Below are 21,309 nucleotides of genomic sequence, written 5' to 3'. Positions count from 1 at the left end.
GCGGTACTGTCCCGATGTAATCTGGACAATTGTGAGGTATGAATTGCACCTGAAGAGGGATCCAATAAGATCCATCCCAGCACAACCCACTGCCTTACTCATTGCATGTGCAGTTGGTCTACCGAGTCTTAAACCCAGAAGCCCCCTTTGTTGAAGCTGTCCTTTGCTGAAATATCCATGCATACGGTGTTAGTAGACACCGATATGCATGCAGCATACCTCCCAAACTGTAAGATTTTGTGAAGCAGGACCTGGCACCCAGAAAGAGAGGACAGGGCTGGAGCAGATTGGGCAGGGCCACAGATGGGGACCGCAAATATTAGGGTTAGACGCAAATATTAGGTAGCGCTTCACATCCCTGGGCTACCGCCATTCTGAGATCGCGGTAACCCATTGTAGCCTATGGACTGCAGACCGCACTCCTGCCGGGTCAGCAGGGGGTCAGTGCTATTTGCGCATGCTATCTGCGCATGCGCAAACCCCCCGGTACCCAGCTGAGCACATTGCAGGAATGGGTTTCTTCCGGGCCCTGTTCTTGCGTGTGCAGGATGATACATCCCTGCTGTAATATTCCGCCCAGATCGCATTGTATATGCAATCCTTAATAAATGGGCCCCTATATGCAATCCTCAATAAATGGGCCCCATGTAGAAGGGCAGGGCCTTGCAGTATGACCATTTTTATTTCGGGGGTGTGCCCAGCGCTCAATAAACAACTCCGGCTTACCTACAGTATTTGCACTTTTTGATGCCATCCGCTGTGCAGAACAGCTGTGATCACAGGCTACCCCAACTGTCCCATCGGATTCAGTATTAAATCCCGGCGGTCGGGATCCCGACGCTGGAATCCCGATCGCCAAAATCCCGACAAGGGGGGGACGTGGATCGCCCTCCCTTGCGGGCTCGCTGCGCTCGCCACGCAGCGGGCCCGATGCCTCGCTACGCTTGGCGCACTAATTTATTCTCCCTCCGGGGGTGTCGTGGACACCCCCGGAGGGAGAAAGTGTCGGGATTTCGGCGATCAGGATTCCAGCGCCGGGATCCCGACCGCCGGTATTTACACTGCATCCCGTCCCATCCACACACGGGACACTGTGACTGTGTTCAAATAGCAGGACTGTCCCCCTGAAAGAAGGCTATAACCCAGTGGTTCCCAAACTGTGCGCCGTGGCTCCCTGGGGTGCCTCGGGACACATGCAGGGGTGCCCTGGGTTGGTAGTCCAGGACCAACTCAAATTATTAATGGTTAATTATTTATAAGCAAAACCAGTGCTGGTGGCTGCCAATCATAAAATGTGCACAAACAGAAACAACTCCTGCCCTTTACCAGGGCCGAAACTAGGGTTTCCGGCGCCCGGGGCAAGGCAGTCTTTTGGTGCCCCCCCCTATCGATGCTGCTGCGCGCCGGAGACGCGACGAAATTTTCGGGGGGGCGTGGCCTAATTGGGGGCGTGGCCTATAATCGCTGCTCCCCCCGCGAGGCCACGCCCCCATTTTGCCGCTATGGGGGCATGACCCAGAGGCTCTGTGAGCCTCTAGCCATGCCCCCAGCCCCCTGGCTGCGGGAATAGACGCTGTGCGCATGCGCACAGTGTTTATTCCCTGCTGCTTAGTTAGCAGCTGACAGGGGGACCGACCAAATGACGCCTTGTCCCTGGCGCCGGAGACCCCCCCCTCCCCGCACAGCCGGAGACCCCCCCCTCCCCGCACGGCTCTCACCGTCCATCTCCTTCTAGCGCGGCTGCAGGAAGCGCTGATGACTTCAAAAAGACTTGCCGGACGCTGATTGGCTGAATTCAGCCAATCAGCGTCCAGCAAGTCTTTTCGAAGTCATCAGAGCTTCCTGCAGCCGCGCTAGAAGGAGATGGACGGACTCCGACGTATTCAAAGTAACATGCCCGGCGCCGCTACACTACAGCAGCGTCCACACATACACCGGACCTCACAGCGCCCCTCACCTCCAGCGCCCGGTGCGCGTGACCCCCCAGCCCCCCCTAGTTACGGCCCTGCCTTTACCACATAACTGCCGCTAAGAATCGCATATAAACCCAATCTAATTAAAATAAATTTGGCCTAGGGGTGCCGTGAAAAAAATTATTATACTCTAGGGCAGTGTTTTTCAACCACTGTGCCGTGACACACTAGTGTGCCTTGAGCTGTTCCCAAGTGTGCCCCCAGATCTAGAGATGCCCAAACCAGTTACAGCCACCACCAGTCCAACTGTTATTTACTGGTCTCTTCTTTTCATGTAAAGGGCCAATGTATTTTATTTTTGTTACCTGTGGGGACCAGTGTGATTGTTTTTTATATGGGGTCCAATAGGTTAGTTTGTTTTTCTTGTGGGGGCCAATGTGTTTTGCCCTGTGGGGATCATAGTGTGCCTTGGGATTTTTTTAACTTATTTAGTGTGCCCCAAGGTAAAAAGGTTGAAAATCACTGCTCTAGGGTGCCGTGATTAAAAAAAGATTGGGAACCCCTGCTATAACCCATTAGCTGTCCTTAGGGTAAAAGCTTGGTAGCTGTGCTTTACATCCAGGGTTCTCAAACTCTATTCTCAGGATCCCACACCGTTTTCCAGGTCACTCGGCAAGTGTATTCATTACCCAGTAACAAGTTTTACAAGATCCACAGGTGGAGCTAATTATTTCACTTGTGATTCTGTGAGACCTACAAAACATGCACTGTGTGGGGTCCTGAGGACCCATTGTGAGAACCTGTGCTTAGCCTTTACATGAATGTTACAATTACAATGTCTAATGTCAACTCGCCAAGTTGTTTAATACAAAACAATATGTTTAACTACAACTCCTATTTAGCTCCGAGTCCTAACCTGATATTAGCCTCTAAAACAAGTATTAAAAATGGCCACTTAAACTGAAGTACCACCTTAGTTATTATAGGATCCTATCTGTGAGAATGTGTTTGCACGTCCTAGCACATGATACGCTGTACGTTGTATCGTAGCAAATACCCGGAGAAACAAAGTGAATATGTGATATCAGGATTAGCACACCGCGCTTGCCAAGTCCCACAGCTGGCACCGACCAGCAGCGTTCGACCTAAGCTCCTCCCCCTCCATGACAGTCAGCATGGCACCGCCCTACTGGAGTGCACTGCGGGGTGGTCTGGCTGCATCTATTCTCACCGCGGCAGGCGGCACATAGGGACTGTAGCGCTACAGACAGCACGAAACGGCCGGGCTGCAGCGACTTCTCTGCATCATTCTCCACAATAATGGGGGAGACATAAGGTCAGGTGGATGTTCTGTGCGACGGAGGAAGAGTGGTCTCAGTGTTTGTATCAGACTTGTGTAGCTGACCATATGTGCAGGCAGAGCACACAGGTGTTACAGGTGCCGGGACGTTTGGGCAAAAATAGTTTTTACTATATGAATAAAAGCGTTTTGCAGATACATCTAGCACTTTACCAGCGATTCCACTGGATCTATTGTACATGGAAGTGTGTTTTATTGACTTTGTTTTTAGAGCAGGATGTGATCACTGATATTTGTAGGAATTGTAAAATATGTGCCTTAATTCTTAATATTTCATAGAGAAATGCAAAATTGATTTCCCCTCCCTATTGTAATAATGCTACACTTGCCCCTGTTTTACATTGGAATGTTGGTGTTACTTTGTGTAAAGTCTGTTAACACATGACAGGATATGAAGCATTAATGTAGGAAAGCCATACAGGAAAGGCCATGTGAATGGACGTCATGGTATTTCAGTGTCAACTTAGCTGTTACTTCTTAATAGAACAGCATTTGTTTCATATTACAGCATATTCTTTGTTTTTATTATATATATTTTTTCTCTTTAGAGCTTTCAGTATGACTTCTACAACAACCTGGCTTATATGTAAAGTAAATGGATCAAGTTCTTGCTTCTGGATATCATTGCTGTACATTGTACACAGAGCGGCTTGATGTGTGAAGACCTTCAGGAGTATTTGTAAATGTCCTGTTTTCCCGTCTCTTTATCACCCTCACCCCTCCCATCCTGAAAGTGATCTGGGAAAGCTGACAAGCATGCTCGCTGCTGCAGGTGGAAAGACTGGAGACGTCACACTCCTTATTCACCTGTTAGACTAGCCACTAAGAAAGTTACCAGACAGGTTTATACCACTTTGAGTCAGAGGGAGGGGAGAGAAAATAAAAAGGTAGTTCTGCCATAATGGAAAGTGCTTTCACTACCTGCAACGCTGTATAGTACAGTCCCGGAACTTTTACATTGCACAAAAGTTGGGTCTGTTGGCAGATAGCAGAAGTCTGGACATGGTTGGGTATGGATGCTGTGTGGACTTTACAGTGTTGTTCCTGTACACTTCTCTCTGGATGAAATGACTGTCGGTTGAAAACATGTCTTCTCCATTAACTACTGAAAAGAACACGGTTGAATCTAACTATGATGAGTTATGTATAGATGATAATGGTGTGTTTGCAGAAGAACCTAATCTTGATGCTGGTTCCAGACAAAACTTGAATTTATGGCATAAAAGCAATTCCATTGTCTGGCCACTGCCTTCCTCAGAAGATTGTGAAACGGAGGTGCTGCCTAGTGGGAACTCCAGTGGCAGAGGTAGCATTGATAGCACCAACTTCGCTTTCCCCCAGGAAGCACGGAGTCGCACGTCATCCCTGGTGAATGGTCTACTAACAGAAATCTATGACGCATACCGGGGTGGCACAGGTTCCGGCCACGGACAACATCATGATAGTGTGGATAGCTCAACAGAGGCATCTGGCTCGGATGCCTTCCTGAGCAGGAGCAATCCTGAATCTGGATTCCTTCAGGAGCTGTCGCAGAAGCAGAGCCGCAGGCATCAAATACAGTTCCTGAGGCAAAAAGGTGAGTGTGACTTATTGCATATAAATATTATAACCAAAACCTTTTAGCAAAGTATTAAAGGCAGCCTCCATGACTTAATATGTCTAGATATTTTAAATGCATGGCTTTGCAGTGGTTTTGGGGGGGATGTTCTAACATCCGCAGCCCTGTTTCATCCCCCCTACGCCGGCCACCGTATTCTTAATGATCGCGTATGCTCTAACGTATGCAATCATTAATGCTTGCGATAAGAGCTGTCCGTTGCAATGCGGTGCTGGTGCTGGACTTCTGGGTCTGAGACCCAGGAGTCCATCTGCGCATGTGCAGAGCACGGCGCCGGTCGCAGGGCATGCTGGGAGGGATCCGTGACGGATCCCTCACACAGCACTGCATTAAGAAGCCCATAGGCTTCTGCAGGGAATCGCCAGTTTTGCTGGTGATTACCTCCCCAGCGCTGCTACTGCGGAGGGGGGACAGAGCATACAGAAACCCTGGGGGTTTTACCGTATTTCTGCTTTAGAGACTCTCCCCCTTTTGTGAGAAGGAATACACAACTGTTATAATAAAGTTCTTGCAAACTACACACCATTTTCAAATGACAGCACACATTCATGGTGAATGTCCTTAATGTAATTACTGATTAAGGTATTGAAAAACTATCAGCCCAAGTTACCTTCGCTCATACTGAAGTATTCACATAAGTGCTTCTCTGGGCATGGACCGTGCATGACATGCTGAATGCTCCGTGCTTCACGAGTATAATTGTGCCATTTAAAATGGATAGGGATAAAAGCTTCCACAAGTGCTGTCTTGGACTTGTGCCATCCTGTACTACTGTATCATAGCTAACAGGAAGCCGCCATCTGTGCACAAATCTGAGAAGATTGCTTTCTGTCTATCAAGCCAATTTAGCAGGTACATAAATAATGACAATAACATAGTATTTTAAAGACCAATGAACCTCGGGAAATTTACCATGATGGGAGTTCTATTTCAGAAGGGATGTTGTCCATAGAAACTAATCAGATTCTATCTGTTATCTTCTAGAAGGGGCAAATTAAAAAGTAGGTTCTGATTGGTTGCCCATAGCAGCATCCCCTCTGAAATCTCCCATTTTAGTAAATTTACCCCTTGGGGTTGAAATCTTCAATTATATCCTTTCAGAGGTACAGGGAGAAATTGACAATCAAAAAATTGCTCCTAAATGCTGGAAAACAGACAAATCCATTTGATACAACAAATGTATCCAAGCAATTGTTTTTGACTGGTTTCCAGCGTTTGGGAGCAATTTTTTGATTGTCATTTTCCCCCATATATTTCCTGGTTTTTGTTCCCACCAGACAGATAAATCCCTGTGTGTATGGCCAGGAGATAAAGCGGAGGGTGATAAAGAACTAGATATTCAGCCCCTTACTGTCCTTTCTTAAACACAGCCTGTAGCATGACGCTTTGATGGTTTGCCTGCGGGTGATAGCTATGATGGTTTTCTGGCGGGTGATAGCTATGCACGGCATCCGCAGAGTCACTATTGCCCGGCCAATTAGACGCTGCAGTGTCTATTCGGCTGTACACACAGGCTGCTGTGGAGATGGCCGCCGGCTTATCTCCGGTAGTCATCATGATTTTGACTAAACAAATCCGCTTAGTCAAAATCGCCCAGCCTCCAACCCATGTGTACACCCCTTTAAGAGCTGATTGGCTGGTCCATTATCTCTCTTTATCAACCTCTCTTTTTATCTGTTGTTAATACATCTGCTATAAAATGTATTATGCCCCTTTCAGACCGCACTTTTTAACCGGTATTTTGCGGTTTTTTAACCATTTCAAAATGGTTATATGTGCGGTCTGAAAGGTGCAGAATAGATTTACCGTTTTTAAAAAGCCATTTTTGCTAAACGGTTAAAATGGAGGGTCCTACCCGTTTCAGACCCGGTATTTTGGCACCAAAATCGTGTCTGAAACGGTATGTAGGACCCAGCCAATAGTGGTCCGCTCTATGCATATCTAATGAGCGGTGCAGTGAATATTTAATGAGCTCATTAAATATTCAGTGCGGTCATTGGATATGCACGGAGGTTGGGGTTCCCCCACCCAGGAAGCATTTTCAAGCCACCCCTGATTTCCCCCCCCCCCCCCCCCCGGCCGCCGCTGAGTCCCCGCGCCAAGTCCCAGCTTCTAGACACTACCATTGGCAATGCCAATGCCGAACTATAATCCTGTCTCTGGGCGGTGACATCACACAATAAGGCGGGGCTACGCACGTGACTCCCGCACACGGATCAACGTCGCGCCGAGGACCAATCACGTTGCGTCCAGCAGGTCAGGGGTCACGGAATTCCCTGGTGTTACCATGGTGACAAGAGGCCGCTGCTGCTGCTGCTCTCACTTGCAGCAGGCTTTCGGGTTCATCCTCTCTAGCTCTGTTTGAGCTGGCCTGAGACGTCATCGCCGACAGCGTCAAAGCGGGCAGCAGCAGGAGGATGCAGCCGCCGGGCCCCACTGTACACCCGGGGACACCTTCATGTCTTCTACGGAGGAGGATGGTGAGACCTAGCCTGGGCGTCATCATACGGTACTGTCTGGTTAGGAGGGCTCTGCGTGTCATCAGCTGGGCCCAGCTTCCATCATTGCCCATACTAGCGGGCTTATAGGAAGGGGCTGGCAGTGACAGCTGGCTTTGACCCTGTATTTGAAAAGTAAAAAAAAACGGGTCTGCCAGGTACAAAAAAACGGCACTTAAACGGTAATATACCGTTTAAGAGATGCGGTGTGAAGGGGGTTTTACCTGGCAGACCCGTTTTTGGAAACGTTTTCAAATACAGGGTCAAAGCCAGTTATGCGGTCTGAAAGCAGCATTAATCATTAGTGCAGTGGTTCCCAAACTGTGTGCCGTGGCTCCCTGGGGTGCCTCGGGACACTTGCAGGGGTGCCACGGGTTGGTGGTCCAGGACCAATTCAAATTATTTATGATCAACTATTTATGGATAAAACCAGTGCTGGTGGCTGCCAATCATAAAATGTGTACAATCAGAAGCAAATCCTGCCTTTTACCACATAACTGAACCTAAGAAGCACATACAAACACAATCTACTTAATTTTATGGTACTTATGTACCATCGCATCGCATCGCATACGACCATATCGCATGCGATGCGATGGACCCGATTTTTCCATAGGATTCAATGTTAAAATGGACTGAGTCCATTTTAACATGGAATTCAATGGGAAAAGGGGTCCTTTTCATACCCCTACTATCCAAGTGGGCACGGAGTTGGATATAAACCTGTGGCGAGCGTAGCGAGCCACCGAGCCCGAAGCGTGGCGAGCGGACACAGAATACCGTCCCCTCGCGGGGCTCGCTTCGCTCGCCACGCTGCTGGCTCGCTACGCTCGCCACAGGTTTATATCCAACTCCATGCCCACTTGAATAGTAGGGGTATGAAAAGGACCCCTTTTTCCCATTGAATTCCATGTTAAAATGGACTCAGTCCATTTTAACATTGAATCCTATGGAAAAATCGGGTCATCGCATGCGATATGGTCGTATTCGATGCGATATCGCATCGCATCTGATTGTATGCCTTAAGTTAAGGCATACAATCAAAAAATCGGCAGCCCAGATAATACATAAGTACCAATTTTATATATATTTTGGGGGGCCTAGGGGTGCCGTGGACAAATTCTGATACTCTAGGGTGCCGTGATTCGAAAAAGATTGGGAACCCCTGCATTAGTGAGTTGGCTTTTCACTGCATCTCTGATGTAATGTAAAAGGGTGTATACCTGGTGAGATTTTGATAGGAGAATTTGACTAGATAGTCAAAATCTAGAAGGAAAAAGGTTAGCCAAAATATTCCAGTGTTTCTCCTGCTTCGATAAGGATGCTATGTTAGTATCTCCTTGCATAGATAGACTGTGCAGGCAAGGCAATTTGGTACTTGTGTAATATCTGGGCGCCCGGTGTGATTGATTGTATGCCTTAACTTAACTTAAGTCATACAATCAGATACGATTTTGCGGTAAAATCGCGTCCATCGCATCGCGACCAAATTGCATGCGATGCAATGCGATCAACGCGATTTTCCATAGGATTCAATGTTAAAATGGTCCTTTTCATTTCCCCACTATCCAAGTGGGCATAGAGTTGATTTTATATAGCGTAGCGAGCCACCGAGCCCGAAGCGTGGCGAGCGGACGCAGATTACTTAAAATGTATTCTCGCTCGCCACGCTTTGGGCTCGGTGGCTCGCTGCGCTCGCCACACTATATAAATTCAACTCTGTGCCCACTTGAATAGTGGGGAAATGAACAGGACCATTTTAACATTGAATCCTATGGGTGATCGCATCGCATGCGATTTGGTCGAGATGCGATGCGATCGACGCGATTTTTCCGACCCGATCAAAAATCTGGCGCCCAGTTATTACACAAGTACCAGCAATTTTGACTAGATCATAGACTATGATTGCTTAGTCAAAATTTCCAGTGCATCTCACCAAAATCTCTTGTGCATCTAGTCAAAATTGCTTAGCCATTAGCCAATAGCTCACAGTGTGTACTGGGATTTATGTATTCACTCCAAGAGGGGAATTGCCATCACTTCTCATGGATGTCACGCCAAAATGCGTAAAGTGTAATTGTGTAGATGGATAAAACCAATGCAGATTACTGGGTGCACTGCGTTTGGGAACTTCAAGAGGGTGCAAGCAGAAATATTGGGCTCCCGTGCACAATTGAATATCACCCATCAGGCATCCATGAGTGGGCACCCAAAATCTATAGCAAAACTTCTATCCAGATAGCTGAAGCTCTGATTTTCTATCATACAGGTAAAAAAAAGAAACGGAGTCTGTACTTCTCCTAGGGTGGGTACACACTTAAGCAATATAAGACTGATTTGCTGTTTCCAGGCAATTTGTACTTCAAATTGGGCACATCATTAAGTGTGTACACCTGTTTGCATGCTCCTGCAGCTCGCATGTGATATTTACTGGTTGGCCATGCTACTTGCCAACCAGAAGATGTTTTGCGCTAGGCCATGCTGTCAATTGCGCTATGACATCCTACAGTACATAGCGCAGTCTTCTCCTGCATAATGTAAGTGTATACACTTGCCGAAGCAGCATCCTGTCATCCCTCAGATCATCTGGGTGCACACCATTCCAGTGTGTTCCCAGCCTTATGCCCCTTTCCCACTGCAGGCTTTACACGGTAAAATGCCGTTTTTTTAGCCTTTTTAAACGGCTAGAGCTGCAGTGGGAAAGCTCCAGGTTGCTTTACACGGGTAACAAATACCGGTTTTTGTTACCCGTGTAAAAAGCAGTGTTTTTAACGTGTAAGAGCCGTTTTTTCGGCAGTGGGAAAGGGGTAGCCCTTTACACGCCGCAAGGCGGCCAATAGCGGCATTCGGGGGCGGAGCCGCACGATGTAAACACACCGTGCGGCTCTCTGCCTGTTCGCTTGGTTCGGGTGTTCGGTTTGTTTTTTTTGCAAAGACCTTACCTGGACTACGTCGCGCTGGGACAGGTGAGTATGGTTTCCTTCCACAGCTTGCCAAATGGATTTCTTCGGACTCCGGACCGCCGACGCCGTCGCCGACAGGGATGCCGACATGGATACAGACACGGACCAGGACATCAGGACCAGGGCTACCTACGGGCTCAAGATAGGTAAGTATCAGTATGTATGTGTTATGTATGTATTAAACTTTTATTTTTCACGTGTGTCAGTGTGTTTATTTAACTCTTTCTTTTACTGTGAAACTACAAGACCCAGCGGGCCCTTTAATGCCCCGCAGGCTGGGACTTGTGGTTCTCCAAGTCCCAGCTTGCGGGGGAGGCTTGCTGGGACTCATAGTTCACCAGTAAAAGACAATGGTTTTTATTCTATTTTTTACACCATACCATCAGCTCGATGCCCACCGCCCAGGGGCATCGAGGACAGCACCAGGCTTCAGCCTGGTCAGGTAAGTCCTGGAGGGGGGGGACCCCTTTATTGGGGGGGTCCCCACTCCCCCAGGGCCCCTGGCCAGGCTGACTGGTCGGTAGGGTTAATGCTTTGGCCGCGGGAACTTATATCATGTGTCCCCCGGCTGTGGCATTACCCTGCTGGCTGGTTGTGCCTGGGGCTGGTTCTTAAAATACGGGGGACCCCTAGTCATTTTGTCCCCCGTATTTTGGGAACCAGCCCCGGACCTGGAGCCTGGGGCTGGTTGTTAAAAATCGGGGAACCCCTATTTGTCGGGTTTCCTGATTTTTTTATTACCAGCCCCGGCTCTTTCAGCCTGGTGCTGGTTACGGCAGTGGGGGGGACCCCACGCCGTTTTTTTTTTTTTTAATTCTCCCCCCCCCCTATCTTTACACTGCTTAAACGGGTTTTTAAACGGGTAAGTGTGAATGTGACAAAAACAGCTTTTAAACGGTAATTTACCGTTTAAAAGCTGCAGTGGGAAAGAGTCTTTATGGCTCTTACCCGTTTAAAGACCCGTTTAAAAAAAACGGGTCATTACCCGTGTAGGCAGTGGGAAAGCAGCATTAGTTACTGGAACCTAAATGTAACTAACCCATCCCCTGCATATGCATTAATACGTTTTCACTGGCTTTATGCAAAGCAAGGCTGCCTGGCTCTCATTCAAATTGTGCATACAAAAAAAAAAAAAGACAAATACCTTCTTCAAATAGCAACCTGCTGCAGGGGACGATTACTTCAGTTATGCTACAGTATACAGCTCCATAATATACATTATTTTATATATATTAATGTCAAATGTGATCCAAAAAAGAAAATATTTTAAAGAAAACCACAGCCCTGTGCTATATATATAGGTCTTTTAATCGAATGGCCAACATATTGTCCAGTGTGTTCCTAGCATTGGCTATAATAAAGAAACTTTAATCTGGAACTGTAGGAGGAAAAATATTTTTTTCAGTGCTTAACGGGTATTTATTAAAGCTCAGAGAGAGCTTCTGCCATGCTACAGGTTGTTGTTGAAATATGACCATATTACAAGCTAATTGGTGCAGAATTTTATGTCTCTCTAAACTTTGATACATAAATCCCCTTGTATTGTAACTGTTCTTTCTGTTGCGTTCAGTTTGCCATGACTGTATATTAACTATTAACTACATTTTCTACCAATGTAGTACCAAGGTCTGGTGCAAGGTTTTTCAGTACCGTAGGAGAAACTTCAGCTTATACCCCTTTCACACAGAAAATGAAATACCCGGGTGAAGCAGTTCCACCCGGGAATTTCATTAAATACACGGGTCCTTTTTCTGTGTGAAAGGGCACACCCGTGTCGTAAATCCCGTGTCTCCAACCCGGGAATTGACCAGGGTCGAGGACACGGGATTTATGACCCGTGTTGACCCTTTCACACAGAAGAAATACCCGTGTTGTTCAGCAAATTACCGGGTAGAAATTTTCAACCCGGTAATTTGTTCTTCTGTGTGAAGGGGGGTCAGGCTGCTCCCGGCAAATTGACACGGCATTTGAAATGCCGTGTATTTGCGGGGATTTTCAGACTTTTCTGTCTGAAAGGGGTATAAGTGTTCCCAAAACCACCACTACACCAAGTACACCAATACCGAGTTTCCAGAAGCAACAAGGAGGCCTCTCTATTAAGTCATCCTTAATTTTGTGATAGCTGATTCAAGGGTACCCCCCAGATTCTGGAGCATCTAGGGAGCTGCCTAATGGTGGAGCAGGCCCTTATAGAACTTTATTTGCAGTTGCTGTAAATTATGCCAAACTACTGAAATATTTTGATGGTTGAACTTGAACCTGTAGATTCAATTGTACTATGTGTTTCTCTATACAAATAGGAATGCCACAGGGCAAAATGTTGTGAAATAAGGCAGCGCATGTTTAAGTTTGGAAGTCCGTTACTTTAAAATACTTGTTGACATTAACAAATATTGTCGTCTTGCATAGCATTTAAACATTCTCTATATGAAGTAATACGGCTGTAAAATGCCATACAAATTAGCACCTTTGACCTATGCAAATGCGATTTTAGGTTGCCACTTTGCACATTAATACAACATACACACAAGCCCCATTTTTTTACATTTTAATTTTAAATGCAAATAAAACCCATTACTACAGACTTTCTCATGTGAAAAATAACATTGAAATAAGAAAAAAAGAACAAGAAGTGTTCTATAATCTACAAATCAAGTGTAGACCCTAATGTTCAATTCATTTACGTATGTTAATATGCCAGCATTTTGCATTTACCAGAATTGGATAATGTGATGCTGAATATGCAATTCTATTACTGTTCGTTTCTGGAACTTGCTTTACAAGAAAATATAAGCAGCAGTTGGTAATAGTGAGTACAAAGAATAACCGTGTTGCAAATATTCTGTTTAAGATATTCACAGTCTTTGATACAAAGTTAAGAGTACTGCTTTGTGTGTAAATATCTGCACTAAACTTCAGTTTTTACCAGAAGATGTTAAAAATGAGTCGCATATATGCTAATATAGATGTGTGGCTTGCAATTACTCAGAAGTTCAGCATCAATAAATAAAAATCAAGGCTGCAGATCAGAAGATTACTGTAGTTTCATACCTATGGTCAGTGTTTTACTGCTGACAAAGTCAACCAATGGGATGAGTGAAAGTCATCTCACAATGCATGTTAGGAACTACTATTGGCTTGTGGACAGAGGCGTGTCTGAGTCTGTGTTGTATTGAGCTTTTATCAATCTCTTGAGGGGAAAAAAGCACTGCAGCGTGGTGACAAGGAGCAGCTGTAATTACTGCAGCACTTTCCTCTCATCCTAATACATTTTCCATAGGAGAGCTGCTAACTTTGAGCAGACCTCTGATTTGTAAAATAACCACAGATTTATTTTAGATCTCCTTCAATTCACAAGTTATTACATATATGCTTGGCTTTCCTGTACATTTTGCTAATATTTAGCTGCTGGAATTTATTTGGAAAATGTATTTAATAGTTTGTTAAACTTCAATTTTGTTTACATATCCAAGCAAAACGTGTATTTTTCCCCTGGTAGAACCATATCACTGGAGACCCTACCTGGAACGTTGAAAAGATGACGTTATCACCAGAAATGTACAATAGTTGACACCTCAGCCAGGACACACTGCAGTATTTTTAATACAAGCAGTAAAAAATTCTGTCATGTCTGGAGAAACATCCACTGTTTGTGCTGGTGTACATGGCATCCCTGTGGTTCTACTTATTGGGTATATATAGCTATGTAATATCACATTCCACTATTTCAATACTGTACATAAAAAACCTAGTTAATGGTAAAATATAATATATATACAGAAATGTATAAGCATTTTATTTGATGCATAGACAAATGGAGCTAGATCCTACATTGGTATGTAAATTAGCGCAATTTTCATTGCCTAAAGTTTTCCAGGCCAGATCATGTGGATCTTTTTGTTTATATCCAGACTGTGTGAGTTTCATATACAAGGAGGAATAGACCCTTAGTAATAGTTCTTGTAATTTCATCGATTTGAGGGTGGTTAAGGGTCTACTGGTTAATCGAGACTTTACTGAGGAGTAAAAGTGAAGACGTTATTTAAAAAAAACAAAAAACATATTTTACCAATGAGTATAGGTGGCCTTCAGTGTCGGCTATCAAATGACTTGGTGCAAAATGAACTTTATTGCTAGTTAAAGTTGTTAATGTTACTCCAAATATATGATATATATTCCTACTTTACCCATTGCAGAAGAGGGGGCACGTCTACAGGAAAGAATTGAAACATTGGGAATATATTTATTTTTTCTTTTGTTATATAAACTTCATTAAATATAGTTTAATTTATTTGAGTGCTATTGGCTCTCCTGTGCACCTTGTGATGTTTACAGATTGATTACAGCTCCTCAACCGTTGATACTAGAAACTAAAATGTGATCCAGTAGCACACGCAGGGGGGGTTTCTGAGTACCCAGGATCCCCCCCCCACCCCAGGAATCTAAGGGACCTAGATTGAAAGCTGAGGGTCCCCTCTTTCCATGTGTACAAGAATTTAAAAAATCGGCCCTGGGGAACCGGAGATATCTGACTTCAAAGCAGTGGTCCCCATCCAAGCCTGTTAATTGCTTTCCCAGGCAGATATTTCAAGTTCTGTCTTAAATAGAGTTTTTCTGAGGATATATTCCAAAAGCTGGGACTCTCCCCCTTTGATGGACACTAGAAGCTTGTCTCTACTCTGCCCAAAACCAGAGATATCGGCCTTCCAGCAGCTGGTTACTGCTCCAGCTCCACACACCTGGTGTGTAGTTTTATATTCTCGTTGGCAGATTGCTCTGCCTCCTGAACTCTGATCCCCTAGTCCCCAGTATCATTTGGTAGGTGGGATTCTCTAGTTTTTAAGTCCATTAAAATGTAAGAAATCTAGATGACTTCCGGTTCCTGTAGCATGGAGTAGGCTGCAGGGAGAGCGAGCTCCGTTACCTACCCTCCAAAAAAAACTATGCAGAATCATCCCCGCTGAGTTACCTCACTCAGTCCCCCGATCCCCCCCTCCGGCAAGCCGTCCGGTGACCATGGAGTGAAGCGGCACGGCCTCAGCAAGCTCCGGACGCGGCACCCAGGAGATCCGTTGAAGGGGAAGCTCCACTTTGGAGCACGGAGTGACCCGGCACAACCCCGGAAGTGACAGCAGTGCCTACGGCAAAGGAGAAGCGGCGGCGAGACAGCGCGGCCGTCTCCAGTGCTCTAAACACAGACAAGGGAGAGCCTGCTCCAAGCGATACGGGAGCGGTATACAGCGCGAGGGCACACTCGGAGGGGGACGCCTGGCAGGCAGAGTGAAGGAGCGAGGTGCAGCAGCGACATTGTCGTCTTGAGCCCTGGCCTGAGGCCACGCACAGCTGAGTACCTCGCAGCCGACAGCCAGCTGAGTGTGGTACCACACAAAGAAAATTTTGCCTCACCATTACCAGCACCTGTATAACGCCGGCATAACACTTCAACCCCTGATTACCACTCCGCCAGACGAGAGACCCCGAGAAAAGGGGAAAAAAGGGAGAAGCTGTGCGCGCTCACACCAAGACACAGAATAAATTCTGTGAAGAAACCCCCTGACTGCAACCCGGGTTAACGCCGCTGATAAAGCTCCAGACCCGCAGATTCCTGGTAGGAAAACGATATTTTTTTTGATTTTCTTTTTTGTTTTCTTTTTTGCCTGAAATGCTGGGGTGAGAGAAATTGTGGATAAGAAAGATAAAGCCACTGTTTGGCTGCGAAGGTCCTTAAAACTCTCTGCCTAAAGCGAAAAGTGCCTAGCAGGACTCTTAGCTAAAACACCCAGAAAAAGGCCTGGGTAAAAGGAGTAGCGGAATTTGGGGAGCTGGAAGGACAGGATTAAAATTAAATATAAACCTATTTAACACCATATATTGCTAACTACAAGCAAAAATACCAGCAACCCCCAAAAGTCTGCACATACCCCTAAATCTGGAGAGTTGGGGGCAAGAGTCAGCTTACCGGCGGTATAAACCGGTTTAGAAAGATCCACAACGGACACTAAGATATAATAATACCAGACCAAAATAACAGGACTGAGATATCTTATTGAATTGATTCACGAGTCTGTCCACCGCTGAAAGAAAAAAAAGGGGAGAGAAAAAGGGGAGAGAAAGGGAATATAGTAATTTTCAAGAGATCTAGAAAGTGTCGCATGGAGAAATTTCTCTCTCCAACTATGCCGCCAAAAGCCCAAAAAGATCGCGCAGAAAGAGCACGCCAAGCAGCAAGTGTGGCTACAGTTATCACTAACCCCGGTAAGCCAGCAAGGAAATCTGGGGCCCCGAGCAATACCAGCATGCAGGAGGAGAGCTCCCCAACAACGCCAACACGAGACAGAGATGGGGAAGATTACCAAGCAATGGTGCAAGCAATTAAGCAAACACTAGAACCCTTGCTTCAGACTCAGGCTGAAGTAATGAAACAGGCCGTTGACGAAATAAAAGGTCAGATAAAACAGGTGGCGGACAGGGTGCAAGAAACGGAGCAAAGGCTGGGAGAGCTATTCCAAGATACAGCTGTGTTAAAATCGCAGATGGCTGAGATGCAGAAAGCCTATCAACAGATATCATTAAAACTAGAGGAGACGGAGAATAGATCTAGAAGAAATAATCTTCGACTGATAGGTCTCCCAGAATCCTTGAAGGGAGCTTCACTTCATCACTTCCTAAGGAATGCCCTCCCAGAGATGTTAAACATCCAATCAAGCTGCTCGGACCTAGTAATAGAAAGAGCTCACAGACTAGGCAGACCTAGAGAAGGAGATCCAGAAAAGCAACGCCCAAGACCAATAATATTTAGATGCTTGAACTTTCTACACAAGGAAGTAATTTGGAAAGCATCAAGGAAAAAACACGATCTAAAATGGGAAGAAAATCATATCCTCATATTTCAGGACTATTCAACCGAAGTCTCAAAGGCCAGGAGGGACTTCAGCCCGATCTGCACAGAACTGTTTAAAGCCGGGAAAAGATTCACCCTTATGTACCCAGCACGTCTGCGAATTTACGACGGAGAAATTTATAAAGACTTTGCTAAACCAACTGAGGCAAAGGCGTATCTAGATCGCATGGGGAGTCCCGAGTGAAATCCCAATCTTCCCCTCTTAACTCCCCACCCCCCTTCCCCTACCCATTTTTTTTTTTTTTTTCTTTTTCTCCCCCTTTTCCCCCTTGTTACTTACTGTAAAATCATCTGGATCTGAACAATGTGCTAATAGTTAGAAGGTCCTAACTTCGATTGACCCTTGTTGTGGGTCAGATAAGGGAGAGGGTGGTGGGGGGGGGAGGGTGGGGGGGGTGGAGGGGGGGGGAGAGGGGGGGGAGGAGGGAGGTGGGGGGGAGAAGAAAAGTGAAAAATAACGAGATATGGAGGGAGGAGGTTAGGAGCTTTAACTCCATCGGGCTCAAGAGAGACAGCGGGGAATATAGCAAAATCATAATGCCAGAAAGGCACACCCCGTCTGCCCCTCTTCAGCTCCAAGGAAGTCTACTTGGAAAATTGTAGGTAATGAGAGGGAAAACCTCTGGCCGGAGATCCGGCTACAGGGGGAATCCCACTCTATTGCGGTATGAATGGAGTGAGTGTGACCCCATGTTTTGTGGTACCCCCCGTGTGTGTCCCCCCCCTAGACATATAGGAAAGGTAAGAAACAAGGGTTACTATATTCCAACAAAACACTTCAGTTATGTCGGGACTTAAATTTGCTACTTGGAATATAGGGGGAATAAACTCCCCAGAAAAAAGGAAAAAAGTCCTGTCATACCTGAATAAGATGCATATAGAAATAGCTTGTTTGCAAGAAACTCATTTAACAGAAAAAGAAACTGAGAAGCTAAATATGATGAGGAGGAAGGTAGTGGCAGCTGCCCCTTTTAATTCCAAAGCAAGAGGAGTAGCAATTTTAATCGCATCACACTTACAGTATGAACTTAATTCTGTGATTATCGATAAAGAAGGTAGATACGTGGTGGTAGACATATGTATAGAAAAAATTAGATACGTACTATGTTCTGTGTATGCCCCTAATTCTTATAGTAAGAGCTTCCTTCTGAAGGTGATAGCAATCCTACGTCCGTTTAGTACATGTAATCTGATGATTGGCGGAGATTTTAATTTGGTAGCATCAAATTACATGGACAGAAACCAGCAAAAAGTAAAAAGACCAGCCTTACCAAGGTACGGGATAAAATGGTTCTGTGAACAACTAAAGCTAGTGGACATATGGAGGGCTATGCACCCAGTAGAAAAAGAATTTACATGTCACTCAAAGGTACACGACTCCCTTTCAAGGATAGATTTCATATTGTGTTCAGAATCTATATTCCCAAAAATGCTAGTAACAGAAACTGAACCGATAGTAATATCGGACCATGCAGTAGTATGGGCAAAAATAACCCCCACCCAAGATAAAGGCCCCTACAGACAATGGAGGTTTCCAACACATCTAACTGGATCGGATAAATTTAGGGAAAAGTTACGGACCTATTGGTTGGATTATAAAGAAAATAACAAACAACAGGCTGAAGAAGACCCCCAAAATTTCTGGCAGGCAGCGAAAGCTGTACTAAGAGGAGCAATAATGTCATATGAAGCACAGGGGAAGAAAGCATTTAAATCCACTTATACAAAAGTACAACAGACCCTTACAGAATCTTTTCAAAAGTTTAAACTAAATCCAAATCCACAAACTAAATTAGACTTAGCAGTGGCAAAACAACAGTTCGAAAATAATCTGCAATTAATGGGAGATAGATACATCTTCCAAAGAGACCTCAGATTTCATAAACTGGGAAATAGGGCGGGAAGAATTTTATCAAGCCTGCTAAGAAGTTCATACTCACCAAAGGTGATAGCAGGATTGAAGGATCACGAGGGAATAAAAACAGAAAACAAACAGATAGTGGAAATATTTAGATCCTTCTATGAGGAAATATACACGGGAGTACCCCCAGATAATGTAGCTAAGAGCTCCTTTTGGAGCAAAATAAGCCTACCCCAGATACCCCATGAACTAGTGGAAAGAATATGCTCCCCATTAACAAATATAGAAGTACAGTCGGCAATAAAAGCACTTAAACCACATAAAGCCCCTGGTCCAGATGGGTTTGCGGGAGAATTCTATAGGTCCTTAATAAATGAAATTTCAGAAGATCTTACAAAATTTTTTAACACAATAATAAACTTACATAAGGTCCCACAATATTTTAATGCGGCATTAATAAGGGTACTTCCAAAAAAAGACAAGGACCCAGTGTCACCTGGGTCATATCGTCCTATTTCACTTTTAAACGTAGATTACAAAATCTTTACAAAAATTCTCTCAGATAGAATAAAAACATATTTACCATCCATAATAAATAGGGATCAAACAGGGTTTATCTGGGGGAGACACTCTACTTGCAATATAAGAAAGGTCATGGCGGTGGCTCAGTGGCTGGAGCAGACACGGAACAATGAGTTAAATATACTAATGGCCATAGACGCAGAGAAAGCGTTTGATATGCTTTCATGGGACCACCTTATGGAGACCCTAAAAAGATTTGGATTTCCTGAGGCATTCCAAGGAGTCCTAAAGGCCATATACAGGCATTCACAATCTCAGATTCTAAATGGCGGTTACCTATCAGATCCCATTGGAATATCAAGAGGGACAAGACAGGGGTGTCCATTGTCACCCCTGTTATTCGCCATGGCTATTGAGCCGCTAGCCATTGCCTTGAGATCCAATAAAGATTTTCATGGGATTAAAATGAATGAGCATGAAATTAAAACATCATTGTTCGCCGATGATCTATTACTTTTTATCTCAGACCCAGCTATCTCATTGCCAAACATATACAAGACGATAAAGCAGTTTGAAGCATTTGCAGGCTATAAAGTAAATCAGAACAAATCAGAAATAATAAGCCTGGGAGGGATAGCCATACCTATGGATCTCCAACAGACCTATCCACAATTTAAGCATGTGTCAAAAGCAATGAGATACCTGGGTGTGAAGATTACCCCAAAAATGGCAGATCTATATAAAAATAATTTCTCCCCTAAGATTAAACAAATAGTGAAGCAACTGGAAGACTGGAACAAACTACCCCTATCCTTAATGGGGCGAGCCGCTGTAATAAAATCAGTGATTTTTCCTAAGTTGTCTTATCTGATCCAGATGATGCCTATGAGAATATCAAAAGGAGACATCCAAAGTTGTAATAGGGCTTTTTCAAAGTTTTTGTGGTCAGGAAAGAAGGCAAGGATAGCATTAAGCAAATTACAACTAAAACGAGAGGAAGGAGGACTGGCCTTACCAAATATAGAAATGTTCTTTTTGGCTGTCTCCTTTAGGTATATAGCAGATTGGATCTTACAAAAATCAATTTACACAAATATTGAACTGGAGGAAACTTTGGTAGCACCATATACATTAAATGCATTATTACATACTCCAAAGAATATTATACCGTCTAATTTAAAATCTAATAGCATATTTATGTCGGCTTATTTAGCATGGATAAAGATACATAAACACCTACAAAGCTCATATACCAGATCCAAATATATATCAATAGGAGGAAATCCCCTCTTCTGCCCAGCAATGGAGAACGTAACGTTCAAGGAATGGGCTAAAAAGGGCATAATGAAGATCAAAGATGTCTACGACCCAGGAGGGGTGGTTTATACTTACCAAGCACTGACAAAAAAATATAATTTGGGTAAAGAGCAATTTTACATGTACCTGCAGTTAAGACACTACACACAGAGCATAATGAACTCACCCCCCACAATTGCACTAAATTGCCAAATTAACGAATCCAAAAAAATAGAAGCACTTTTAAAAAGCACTTCCCCTTATAAAACGAAATTTTTATATTGGGACTTATTCCCCGATAACACTCAAAAAATATGGGCAACACTTCACAGCTCCTGGTATAGGGACTTTCAGGATACCACTCAAATTCAAAATAT

The 21,309-nt window shown here is 44.7% G+C and overlaps 1 protein-coding gene across 2 annotated transcripts in view; it reads left to right on the top strand.

The window, feature by feature from the left end:
• The first annotated feature begins 3,074 nt into the window (after positions 1–3,074).
• The window catches only part of TBC1D30 (TBC1 domain family member 30), a 74,988-nt gene continuing 56,753 nt past the window's right edge, over positions 3,075–21,309 (top strand). Inside the window, exons 1-2 of one of the 2 annotated variants that reach the window (XM_083182459.1) lie at positions 3,075–3,249; positions 3,822–4,849. In XM_083182459.1, coding sequence (XP_083038585.1) covers positions 4,360–4,849 — 490 coding nt within the window. In that variant the 5' untranslated portion in view covers positions 3,075–3,249; positions 3,822–4,359. The remainder of the gene's footprint in view (positions 3,250–3,821; positions 4,850–21,309) is intronic. The other variant, XM_083182460.1, reaches the window with a different exon arrangement.

This window comes from Crinia signifera, chromosome 4 (genome assembly GCF_055691185.1).
Source record: "Crinia signifera chromosome 4, ASM5569118v1, whole genome shotgun sequence".
Lineage (NCBI taxonomy): Eukaryota > Metazoa > Chordata > Amphibia > Anura > Myobatrachidae > Crinia > Crinia signifera.
The sequence above is the reverse complement of the archived record's forward strand: the minus strand, read 5'-3'. Positions and strand labels throughout refer to the sequence as shown.